The sequence below is a fragment of the Notolabrus celidotus genome, chromosome 10, assembly GCF_009762535.1.
Source record: "Notolabrus celidotus isolate fNotCel1 chromosome 10, fNotCel1.pri, whole genome shotgun sequence".
Lineage (NCBI taxonomy): Eukaryota > Metazoa > Chordata > Actinopteri > Labriformes > Labridae > Notolabrus > Notolabrus celidotus.
Window position 1 is genome coordinate 34,685,534 of NC_048281.1, and position 13,092 is coordinate 34,698,625.

The 13,092-nt window shown below is 43.6% G+C and overlaps 1 protein-coding gene across 1 annotated transcript; it reads left to right on the forward strand.

The window, feature by feature from the left end:
• Window positions 1-744: 744 nt before the first annotated feature.
• nup35 (nucleoporin 35) lies at window positions 745-12,600 on the forward strand. Its single transcript, XM_034694310.1, has 9 exons — window positions 745-1,058; window positions 9,652-9,807; window positions 9,901-10,031; window positions 10,119-10,176; window positions 10,280-10,388; window positions 10,481-10,550; window positions 11,850-11,978; window positions 12,073-12,207; window positions 12,300-12,600. The coding sequence occupies exons 1-9, from the start codon at window positions 1,046-1,048 to the stop codon at window positions 12,375-12,377; spliced, it is 879 nt and encodes a 292-aa protein (XP_034550201.1). The 5' UTR covers window positions 745-1,045; the 3' UTR covers window positions 12,378-12,600.
• Window positions 12,601-13,092: the final 492 nt, after the last annotated feature.

Here is a 13,092-nt window from a genome sequence, read left to right on the forward strand (position 1 = left end):
CCTGTTTTATTTTTGCTGCCCATGTAAAGCACTTTGTAACTTGGTTTTTGAAAAGTGCTCTACAAATAAAATTATTATTATCATTACCTTCAGTGCTGACTTAGATTTATTTAAAATGTTTTATTTATTTCCTCATTATTTAAAGTACACTATGTCTATGACATTAACGTGTCCTATGTATCGTTTATTTTTAATATATTTATTAAAAAAGAAAAAAGATGAAGGTTGGGAGATGTTGTGCTTTTAATCTGAAAGGAGAGGGCGGATATAAGAAGGTGTACTTCTTATTGGCTGGGGTAACTTGACGTAACTCGGAGAACATCGGCAGCATTCCGATGATGAGATTTGGTGCGTTCAGGGACGCTCGTTCATAAATGCAGATATTCCAAAATTACATTTCAGGGTCGCCAAATTGAGTAAATGTATTTACATCTGTGAATTAAATAGTGAAAGAATACATGTATTGATAAAGAGAATATATCTTAAGTTATTTTGCCAAACTCCTGTCTATGTATCACTTGTTGATGGATTTATTTCCACTTCTCTCATGATGGAGAATAAACGGAATCTACTTTGAACTACTCATAAAATCACACTTCTTGGGCATGTTTATTTTTACCTTTTAAATTGTATTTAATTCATTCCCCTGCTCTGCTTCTACAAGCTATTAGCACTGTTTTTATAACACTGTTTTCTTTTTTAAATAAGGAGGAAAAACTACATCCTTGAACTTCCCTCACTTTGACGCGATCTAAACGCACCGGAAGTGACCCTGTCAGTAGAGTTCCAGTTTCACGTCAGCTCGCTCCTCCAGGGCTCATCAAACAAGCTGCTGTGGACACAGAAACCCGGTCTGAGCCTCTGAACTGTGACTCTATAGATGATATAAGTCAGTATTTATTCATATAGAGTGTATCTTTCTAAAGCAGTGAGGCAGAGGGAGGAATTACTTAGATTTGCTAGCCTCGTTAGCTACCACGCCATCTCTTCACCCGGCGTCACTTCCTACTTTTGAAACTCGCGGCCAGAAAGGATCCAAACAGAGATGGAGTTACAAGGTAACATCAGAACACATGAAGCCTTTAGCTGCTTTTTACCTGTTATTTGGTGCTTTTACTGTGTTTATGAATCATATTACTGCTTCGATAGTGTGTTTTAAACAAACTGTGGTCTGTATTTGTACTGTTTGTTGTGTTATTGAAGCTATAGTCGTGATTGGAGGTTAAACAGGGTTAAACGTGATTTAAGTGAAGACTCAGACTGAAAGGAAACTAAAGAGAACAGATGTTTGACAGTGTTTAACTGAACTGTGAGTTTAATGAGCTGATCCTGATTCAAACAGGACTAAAGTTGAACCTGGACTCAGGGTTGGAGGCAGTCTGAGATACACTGCTGCTATAATATAAACAATTCACAGTACCTTAGACCTTTAAGAGAATACTTAAGCATCTGCAGGAGGAGCAGAACTCTGCTTGTGTTATTCAATATTAGAATAGTATTAATTACAACCTTATATTTATATAGCACATTTGAAAACGTGATCCAAACAACACAAGAACTGAAGAAGTTAAAACTAGAAATGAGTCATGATTTTCAAAATATTCAATTAATCATTACATTTATTTATTATCTTAAAAAATGAAGTAATAAAAAGTTAAGCTTACAGTCGAGGATTAAGGACACTGAAAAAAATGTTTTCAAATTGCGGGCGAATAAAAAAAAAATTTGAAGGTGTATTTTTAATCAAATTCCTGAGAAAAAAATGTCATAATTCTGATTTTAATATCATAATTTGAAAAAAGAAATTGCACTTTAAAAAGAAAACCGGTCTGCCCTCCAACCATATATCTATTTATTTATTTATTTATTTAAAAAAAGAAGAAAGAAATAGTTAATCTTATGGACGAGGATTAGGGCCACTGAAAAAAATGTTTTTAAAGGATGTGTAGGAGCCATATGTGTGTGTTTTATATGTGACGTGTTGGTAAGTGCTGTATATTGATGTGAGGGGGGTGTGTGCACTCTGCTGGCACTTGAGTGGTGGGTACGTCACTGTGGGTGTGGGCGCGGTGGTTACAAGTAATTCCACGCACCTGTAGTCTGTTGGTTTTGTTAACGAGGAAGGGTGAGTCGGGAGTGACACTTTCTGTTGACCGCTACGCTTAACACCACATTAGTTTTGCCGTTCTGTACTTTGTCTTGTATTGTATGAAGCATCTGTTCAAGTTGCGCATCGTGAGAAATAAAGAGCATTAACGAGCATTAGAAGTGGATGTGTGTTTCTGTGAGTGCGCGTCACAGGTAAACTCCCGTGCTTAGCCTTCCGCGGCGTGTCGGTTTTGGTTTGGATAAATCGTCAGTCAGCCGCAACATTAGTCAACAGAAAAGTTATCGAAGTGTTGATACGTGGAAGATGTTTCGTTTATGGACTCCTGGAGCGCTCGCTGTTACGCGGGTGAGTAACAGTTCATTCATCGCTGGTCTCCTCTGATTCATTCACGCCCTGCCTACTACTACGTTCATTCATCATCACCGCTGGAATTAAGGTACTGCTACACACACTCAACAGGTTCCTTTGGTGAATCAAACTATTCCCCTGGTAGGCATAAGCGATATAGCCACGTAAGGTGGTTGTATTGTTTTTTGTTTTTCAGCCGTTTGTTATTTTCGTGTCATCGGCGGGTGGAGCAAATTGTCTCGGGAGTACCGCCGTGGTTCTCGTTTTAAGACAGCTTGTCTGATTCGGGACCATCGGTATACAGGTACATAAATACCCACCGCTTGAGCCACAGAAGACTAGGGTGAGTTGGTTAGTCTAGTTTTCTGTAGGCAGTTTAGAGGGGAATATTTGGTCTACCTGTTAATTGAGTGTTTTTTGTGAAGCTTGTTGTAGTATATGCATCTTATTCTTAAAGGTCAACTGACTGTAGTTATGAACGTATTTTGCATGGTTTTTGATAATTTGTGAATGAAAATGGAGTCAGGCAGGTCAAATCCCTCTTCTGATGTGGGTCAAAAAAAGGAAGATAAGAGACAAAGTAAACTCACTGCCAAAGCATTTGCGAATAAAATTGAAAGTCTTCAAAAGGAGCGAAAAGTAAAAGTAAATCAAATTAAAGGTGTTTCAAAGGTAATTAAAGGTCTAATGCAAAATAAAGATAATGCTACAAACATTCAGTCTCAGCTTGAAAATTTGCATGTGCTGTTTGATGATGCAGGTAAGCTCCATGATTCTGTAATTCCATTGCTTCCTCAGGAAGAACAAGAAAAACAAAATGTGTGGTTTTCCAGCGTGCATGGACACCATCATAGGTTTGTGGATGAGGTGAAGGAATGGCTTTCTGATGCCCAAATCCTAACCCTGAGGAATACAGATATTTCTACACTCCCTCAGTCACTGCTGCCTGGTGTTGAGTTGCAAGATGCACAAAATGAAGAGTTGTTTGTTTCCAATCATGTTGAGGATGATATTAGGCCGAGTGACAGCATCTCTAATGTTGCAAGCAGAGAATCGAACAAAAGAAGTTCAGTCGGAAGATCCAGTGTTTCGTCCACTTCATCTGCATGTATTAAGGCTGAGGCAGATATGGCTGCACTTATGGCTCGCCAAAGGTTGTTAAAGGATAAGCATGTTTTGGAAGAGCAAGAGGAGCAGCTCAGGAAAAGGAAAGAGAAGCTTGATTTGGAGATGGAAATAGCTGCATCTGCAGCTAAATTGAATGTGTTGAAAGCCTCCAACACTTCACGTGTTTCCAGTGCTGTGCGTAGTAGAGTGGATGGAATGAGCTCGTACCTGGAAAGGGAAAAGGGTAGGGTTCAAGCATTGAATGTTGATGCTGAGATCTTTGTGCCTGTGGTTGCAGGCCAGGCATCTCTGTATACCTCTGTAGGTGGCCAGCTTGGACAACATTTGGTGGATGTAAGACCCAAGGTAAGAAATGTGGAACTGCAACCTCAAGCCACATTGTCATACCAGCTGCCAGGACTAGATTCAAAGATGAAGAAAAGTGGTACACAGAGCTTTAATACTGGACCCTATGTAGAACAAGATCTCTCTGCACCTGTGATGAGAAGTAGCACTGATCAGGGACGCTTAATATCAGTCTTGGAGAGGCAAAATGAGATAACATCCTTACTGGTGGAGCAGCAATCTCTCTCTCTTCTTCCAAGACGTGACATTCAGTTTTTTGATGGGGATCCTTTGCAGTATCAGGCTTTCATCAGGGCCTTTGAACATAGTATTGAGCAAAAGACCCACAGTGCAAGAGATTGCTTATACTTCCTTGAGCAGTACACCAGAGGGCAGCCTAGGGAGATGGTTAGAAGCTGTCAGCATATGCCTCATGAGAGTGGATATGTCAAGGCTAAATCTTTGCTCCAGGAACATTTTGGCGATCCATTGAAAATTGCTTCTGCCTACATGGAGAAAGTTTTCACATGGCCGGTGGTAAAATCTGAGGATGTGAAAGCTTTGCAGGCATATAGCTTCTTGTTGCGGGCATGCTGTAATGCTATGGAAGGAGCTGAGTCCACACATGAGTTGGATGCTCCTACTAATATGCAGACAGTAACAAAGAAATTGCCTTATAAGCTCAGGGATCGTTGGAGAGATGTCGTCTGTGATATACAGGAAAGGTTCCATCGAAGAGCCAACTTTCGGGACATTGTTGGGTTTATTGAAAGGCAAGTGAAAATTGCAAACGACCCGATCTTTGGAGACCTTAGTGATTCTCCGGCGGCAGTAAGAAAGGATGTTAGACATGTTAAATCCCAACCTTCTTTTAAGCCGAAGGGAAGTAGTTTTGCCACTACTGTTACTAGTGTGGATGAGAAGGTTGAAGCTGGGACGAAGAGAAGAATCGATACACCTGTGGTAAAGGTTTGCCTGTTTTGTGGAGCTGGACACACCCTGGATCTATGCCTTCTATTGGAGAAGAAGATGCATAGTGAGAAGATGTCCTTCTTGAAAGAAAATGGGTTGTGTTTTGGCTGTTTGTGCATTGGGCACAGAAGTAAGGATTGCAGGAAGCGCCTTTCATGTAAGGTATGCAATCTGAAGCATCCCACCATGTTGCACATCCATCGCAAAGAAGGTGAAGATGGTTCAGTGCAAGTAAGGGGGGGAGCAGGAGCCACTGGTAGAAGTGCTTTGATTTCAGTGCAGTCTAGTGGGCTTACTGGGGCCGGTGAGCATGATTGTACTCTCTCTATACTGCCAGTGCAAGTTAAGTCAAAGAAAGGGCAAGAAACACTTGTTACCTATGCCTTTCTGGATCCTGGGAGCTCAGCGTCATTCTGCACTGAAGGACTAATGAACAGGTTGAATATTACAGGTAGGAAAACAGACATTCTCCTTAGAACCATGGGTCAAGAGAAAGTAGTTGGCAGTAATATTGTGGCAGACCTAGAGGTAGCTGGGTTTGGCGCAGACTCTTTCATTGAGCTACCTGAGATGTTCACACAAAAATGTATGCCTGTCCATCAAGGTAACATTCCCAGACAGGAAGATCTTGTAAGATGGCCACACCTAGAGCATTTAAAGATAGCAGAGATTGACTCAGGCGTGGACCTACTTATTGGAACCAACGTTCCCAGGGCCCTTGAGCCATGGGAGGTTGTTCGCAGCGTGAATGGTGGTCCGTATGCGGTTAAAACGATGTTGGGTTGGACTGTGAATGGTCCTCTTAGAGGAGAGTGCATCACTGATAACTGTGTGGAGTATGATGTCACTGTTAACAGGATTTCTGTTGCAAAGCTTGATGAGCTCTGGGAGCAGCAGACAAAGACAGACTTCCCTGAATGTGCTCAGGACGAACAACTCGGGCTGTCTAGGGAAGACCGACACTTCATGGAGTCCGTTTCAGAGTCAGCTAGGTTGGTTGATGGCCATTATAGCATTGGCTTGCCTTTGAAGCAAGGTGACCTGAAAATGCCTAATAATAGGAAGGTGGCCGAGCAGCGAGCACTGAGTCTCAAAAGGAGGTTCAAAAAGGACAGTGCTTTGCATGGTGATTATACCAACTTCATGGACGACATAATTTCTAAGGGTTACGCTGAAAGGGTACCAACTGAGGATATGGGTCGTTGTGATGGGAGGGTGTGGTACATACCACACCATGGGGTGTACCATCCTCAGAAGAAGAAGATGAGGGTTGTTTTCGATTGTGCTGCTACATTCCAAGGAACATCATTAAATTCCCAGCTTCTTCAAGGCCCAGACCTTACTAGCTCCCTGGTTGGCGTCATTGGCAGGTTTCGAAAGGAGCCTGTTGTACTTATGGCTGACATAGCAGCTATGTTTCATCAGGTCAGAGTAGCAAGCTCAGACTTGGACCTGTTAAGGTTTCTTTGGTGGCCAAATGGAGACCACAATCAGGACCTTGTGGATCATAGAATGGTTGCACATCTCTTTGGAGCCGCGTCATCTCCAAGTTGTGCAAGTTTTGCCTTAAGAAAGTGTGCAGAAGATAACCGAGGTCAGTTCAGTCCTAAGGTCATTGACACCATTCTGCGTAATTTTTATGTGGACGATTGCCTCGTATCTGTTGGTTCTGAAGAGGAGGCTGTATTGCTTTATCAAGATCTCTGTGCTATCTGTGCTAAAGGAGGCTTCCAGCTAACCAAATGGGTTAGCAATAGGCGCACTGTGCTTGCTGCCGTTCCTCGAGAGGAAAGATCTATTGAAGTTAAGGATCTTGACTTGGATAGTGATATCTTGCCCATGGAAAGAGCCTTGGGGGTACAATGGTGTGTCCAGGAAGATGTCTTTAAGTTTAAGATCACACTCAGGGACAGGCCTCTGACAAGGAGGGGGATTTTGTCGGTCATCAGCTCCATCTACGACCCTTTGGGATTCCTGGCACCTGTTGTCCTTTCTGCAAAGAGAATCCTTCAGAGGTTGTGCAGAAGTCAGCTTGGTTGGGATGATCCCTTGCCAGTCATGGTGGCCCAAGAATGGATAGCCTGGCTCAAGGAACTCCATCATTTTGAGAATTTCAGGGTTGAAAGGTGCTTGAAACCTCTTGTGCATTGTGCATTTGTGATGGGAAAGGCCCGCATCGCTCCATTGAAATCCGTCACTATTCCTCGTCTGGAATTGACAGCGGCAGTGGTTGCAGGCAGGATGGATAAGCTGTGGAGGAAGGAGTTGCAGTTGCCTCTGCAAAATTCCGTTTTTTGGACTGACAGTACTTCCGTGTTGAAGTACATCAGGAACGAAACTGTGAGATTCAAAACCTTTGTTGCAAATCGGGTGTCAGAAATACTCACACTGTCCAGTCCATCGCAATGGAGGTACGTGAATACATTGAGTAATCCTGCAGATCTGGCTTCCAGAGGGGCTAAAGTGGGATCCTTCTTGAAGGCTGACGCTTGGGTGTTAGGGCCCAAGTTTCTTGTCGAGCCTGAAAGTGATTGGCCTGAAAACCCTGATGTCTCTGGGAAGCTCTCTCCAGAAGATCCTGAGGTTAAGACAGTTGTGTCTGTGAATGCAATCCAAGCTGATGAGCAGACGGGCTTGGTTATGCGCATATGTTATTTCTCCTCTTGGATTAAGTTGAAGAGGATGGTTTGTTGGCTCCTTAGGTTTAAGACATTGCTTTTGGCTCTTAGTCAAAGGAGGAAGCAGTTGAGAGCAGCTTTCGCTCAGTCTGGCTTGGGTGAAAGGCAGCTTGAAGAAAGGCTGAATGAGAAGACGCTGATTTGTTCTGGAAGCGGTGGGTCAAGGAGTACTTGCCTCAACTTCAGGAGCGACAGAAGTGGCAGAGCATCAGACGGAACTTCGTCCCTGGAGATCTTGTTGTCATTGTGGATGAGTCTGTGCCTCGTAACTCATGGCTCACTGGAAGAGTGGTGTAAGCTGTTCCTGATAAGAGAGGACTGGTGAGACAGATTCGTGTTAAGACGAAGACCAGCTGCCTGGACAGGCCCATCACTAAGGTGTGCCTTCTTCAAGAAGCAGAGGAACCATGAAGATCTGAATTGACTCTTGAACTTTTGCAGACATGGACTTTATTGTTTTTGACTTGGACATTCGCAAATGGACATGGTAATGAACTTCAGCTAAAACTTCCAGCTAGAGTCTTTGGGGGGGTTTTTTTTGGACTTGATGGATTTGTATTTGAATGTAATGTTGTTAACTGATTGATTTTGTTGCAGTTTCTGTCTCCTACAGGTTAGTTGTTGTGTAATTAGTGTTTTAGCATAATTAGGGGCCGGAATGTAGGAGCCATATGTGTGTGTTTTATATGTGACGTGTTGGTAAGTGCTGTATATTGATGTGAGGGGGGTGTGTGCACTCTGCTGGCACTTGAGTGGTGGGTACGTCACTGTGGGTGTGGGCGCGGTGGTTACAAGTAATTCCACGCACCTGTAGTCTGTTGGTTTTGTTAACGAGGAAGGGTGAGTCGGGAGTGACACTTTCTGTTGACCGCTACGCTTAACACCACATTAGTTTTGCCGTTCTGTACTTTGTCTTGTATTGTATGAAGCATCTGTTCAAGTTGCGCATCGTGAGAAATAAAGAGCATTAACGAGCATTAGAAGTGGATGTGTGTTTCTGTGAGTGCGCGTCACAGGTAAACTCCCGTGCTTAGCCTTCCGCGGCGTGTCGGTTTTGGTTTGGATAAATCGTCAGTCAGCCGCAACAGGATGAGTGAGCAAAAAAAAATTTTTTTTGAGGTGTATTTATTTTCTAATAACTAGAAAAAAGCCATAATTCAGATTTTAATCTCAGAATTATGAGATTAATGTCAGAATTATGACTTTTTTAAATCAAAATTAAAATAAAAAAAATACACCTCAAACAATTTTAAAGAAATTATGACATGGATCTCTGAATTCTGACTCAGAGATTAACGTCATAATTCTGATTTAATATCATTATTTGAAATAATAAATTGCAGCTTAAAAAAAAAAGATGTCTGGACAGGACAGTGGATAGTGTAGGAAACTGGGAGAGAGAGGGGGAATGACATGTGGGGAAAGAGGCCACAGGCTGGATTCTAAAAACCCGGACGGTCCACTACATGAACGTGCAACGTAATCATTAGATTAAGTCCGTGCCCAAAACATTATTTTATCAATGGCCCTAATGCTTATTCCTTGTAGAAATATAAGAAAATAAATGAAACAAAAAGAGAAAGTTAGAATAAAAGAGGTAAAAGCAATTAAATGAATTGAAGCAGTAAAATAAATTCAAAGTCACATGATAGTTAAAGTAGATAAACGTAATAAAGATACATAACAGCCATAGAAGCAGTAAAAATTAACCAGAGCAATCAAAACAATGAGAAAAAAAGGAGTGAAGCAGCTGGAAGAATGATAAGAAGTCTTTATGGAGCGTCTCTTTAGTTTATGAAGATGTGAAAGTTTCTTATTTACTGAAGCTTGAAGACAGAAGAGACAGGAGTGTTTACTTTTGAAATAAGAAAAGGATACAGGACTGGCAAAATGTTGAAGGTCTGCGTTTGAGTTGAGGTTGCTGCATTTACAGGATTCAAACTAACCGGTCTGACCCGCTGACCTCATCGCTCGGTCTTTGTGGTCTCTGATCGAGGATGTAAGACAGAGTGAAGTACGACAAACTGACAAAAACAACAAAAGGAAAAGAGGAAACCATTGAACCTCTCTCTCTCTGTTTGTGTCTCTCAGTGGGATCTGAACCGATGACCCTCGGGTCTCCCACGTCTCCAAAGCCGACCCCCGGAGCTCAGTTTCTACCTGGCTTTCTAATGGGGGACCTGCCCGCTCCAGCTACCCCTCAGCCCCGCCCCTTCAGTCTGGCCTCGCCCCTCATGGAGAGCACAGGTAGGCGCCGAGTCGGCAGGAAGATGCCCACCTGATGATCAGCTGATTGTTCTATGTTCTGTTGGTTCATCACTTTTCTCTCCTGCTCTTTAGTCGGAGGAGGAGGAGGTTCAGCGCCGCAGCCCGTCGTCCCCACCCCTAAAGACAAAAGTGGCGCCCCTCCTGTTCGCAGTATCCATGATGACCTGATGGCTGTGGCGTCACCCCTGAGCACACACAGACAGGTGAGTCCAAGGAGAGGTGATGGAGGGCAGCAGAATCATGTGAAAGGTGAAAGAAAGTACATTCATTAATTTGTTCTCTCTCTTCAGGCATTTCCAGTGATGCAGTCTCCTCTGGCTGCACGCGGGGCCTCTCCTCCAGGAACAGGTACTCACTGATGCTATCACTGCTGCTCATACTACGACTCCTCCATCGATTTCTTTCAAATCTAACCTGTGCTCCTCCTTCCTAAATCTCTCTCTGTCTCCAGGCGTGCAGCAGGTGTGTTTGTCTCCAGCTCAGGTGGATCCTTTCTACAGCCAGGGGGAGGCTCTGTCATCTGACGACCAGCTGGACCAGACCTGGGTCACAGTATTTGGGTATTTATACTGTTTAATGTACCACTAACACTGTTTCACTGAATATTATAATACAGATAATTCAGCATGATCTCTGTTTGTGTGTTTGCTAGTTTTCCTCCAGCCTCTGCGTCGTACATCCTGCTGCAGTTTGCTCAGTATGGAAACATCCTCAAACACACGGTGAGACACACACGCACCCACACACACACACACACATACAGCCAAATTCCTCCAAAACCGTGTCCAGTCCGTCTCCAAACAACACCAGATCTGATAGGTTTTTATTCTAGTCAATGTGTTAACTTCCACTGGATCTGCTCCGTTGCGTTCTGGCTGCGTCTCTGATCCAGCAGGTCGGAGTCCTCCGGATCAGATACACAAGACTTCTATTTTCTCTGGATGCCGGAGCACGACGCATCAATCTCAACAGAGCAGATGGAGCGGGACAGGAAGTCAGGTTTCACCAAAACAAAATGAAAACATCCGGTTAATTTTCAGAATAAAACACTCTGTGTTATCACCAGATCGTATTTCACTTAACTACAACAACAAACCAAAGTCATGACGAGCGGAGCCAGGCCTGGAGTCAACAGGTCAGAGGTTTTCAGAGGACCAGAAAGACAACATGGATGAGGAGAGGAGGAGGAGGAGAATCCTTGATTCAGTGATTACTGCAGGATAACCTCGGGCACATGACTCCAATTGTCCAGTGGTCCTGCTCCGAGCGAGCTGGACCACAGAGGATCTGGTGGAAGTCTGATGTTAGAGTACACTTTATCTATCCTTACACAGGACTTCCACCAGATTCGTGTACGGTCCGTCTCCAATCAGCTGTGATCCGGCTCTGTGCTCTCTCATCCGTCAACACCCACCGGTTGCATTTTCAGAACGCAGCATGGGGCAGGACCGCTGGACAGCTGGAGTCATGTGACCAAGATTCTCCTCCTCCTCTCCTCATCCATGTTGTCTTTCTGGTCCTCTGAAAACCTCTGACCTGTTGACTCCAGGCCTGGCTCTGCTCATCATGACGGTTTGTTGTTGATCCAGTGGAAGTTAACACATTGACTAGAATAGAAAGCTATCAGATCCGGTGCCGTGACGGATCGCACGCGGACCGGACATGGATCTGGTTGAATTTGGCTGTTAGGGGGACATTTTGGCTTGCGGTTGCTCTTATACAGAAGAACAGCTTTTAGAAATATAGGGATGTGAATTAAATAACAAAATATACCAAAATAGAATGAAAATAGGGATACAAAATGTATAAGCACTGGCCAAAAACAAGAAATATATAAAGATATCAGAACACTCTCCATAAAGAGCAGGTCTAGACTCTACTCTTTGTTATATTGTTCATAGAAACCCAACTTTAATCCACCATGAGCAAGTAAAACTTCCTTTAACAGGCAGAAACCTCGAACAGAACCAGACTGACAGAGAAACAGAAATGTAAACTGATGGATGTTTATTTCCTGACAGATGGCGTCTCCCGGTAACTGGATGCACCTTCAGTATCAGTCCAGACTTCAGGCCAGGAAAGCTCTATCCAAAGACGGGAAGGTGTTCGGAGACGCCATCATGGTGGGAGTGAAGCCCTGCATAGACAAGGTGAGCGCCGCTTTCAACCTCCTGATCGTCTGATTGGTCCTCAGATTGATTTAAAGCCTCACGTCGCATTTTTTTCTCCTCCTCTTTCCTGTAGAGTGTGATGGACAGCAGCATCGCCATTTCTTCTCCTCTCTCCACCTCCTTCTCCACCTCCGCTCTCCCCTGCACTCCTCGCTCTGCCATCAGACCGCTCAGCGCCGCCTACAGGAGCTCAAGCAGCGACTACCAGGTGACATCAGACCGCATGACTGACACCCTTACCTGAAAGTCTCAGCCGAGTGTTTGTCTGACCTTAATGATGTGTGTGTGTGTTTTTTTAAGGTGGTGTCAGACAGACACACTCCCAGGAAGGATGACAGTTTCGTCTCGAAGGCGATGGAGTACATGTTTGGCTGGTGACATCTGACCGGGCATCATGGGAAACCAGCAGCATCAGAGGAAAGAGGAGAATCATGGGAGAGATGGATGAACTGATTCACTACAGTGTGTGTGTAAGAGAGTGTGAGAGAGTGTGAGAGTGTGTGTGAGTGTGCTAGTCGAGGATTTTCTGTCTCTCTCTTCTTTTATGATCAGTGTTTTTTAAAGTTTTTGTCTCAATAAAGTTTTCCCTGGTTTGAATTCAGCCCAGCTGAAGTTTTATTCAGAGGTGATGTTCTCTCAGCCGCCACTAGGGGGAGCTGTTCAGTTTACAGACTTCAATTACATGACCAAGAATCTGCAGAAACACAAAGAGTCAAATATGATCGATTTATTGATCAGCCTCTTCTTTCTGCTTTTTTAACCAGATATCTTTAACAATCTGCTGAGGCTTACTCACATTTATCAGAATCAGATACACTTTATTTATCCCGGGGAGCTTTAATACAGTGTGAAAACTTAAATAGGTCAAGAGGAAATGCACCTGTTATATGATCATCACGCACAGTCAAAGACAGGTGATTGATCTCTTGTCTTCACTCTCACTAGACGAAACAGGAATTTCCTGTCGGTTGAGAAAAATATTTTTATTGTTGTTGGTTTGAAATGGTGGCAGTACGTTATGTCTACGTAGTGCTGCCTCCTGCCACTAGCTGGCTCTGTAGCCCCGGTTAATGGTTATTGCTATAATGCTCTA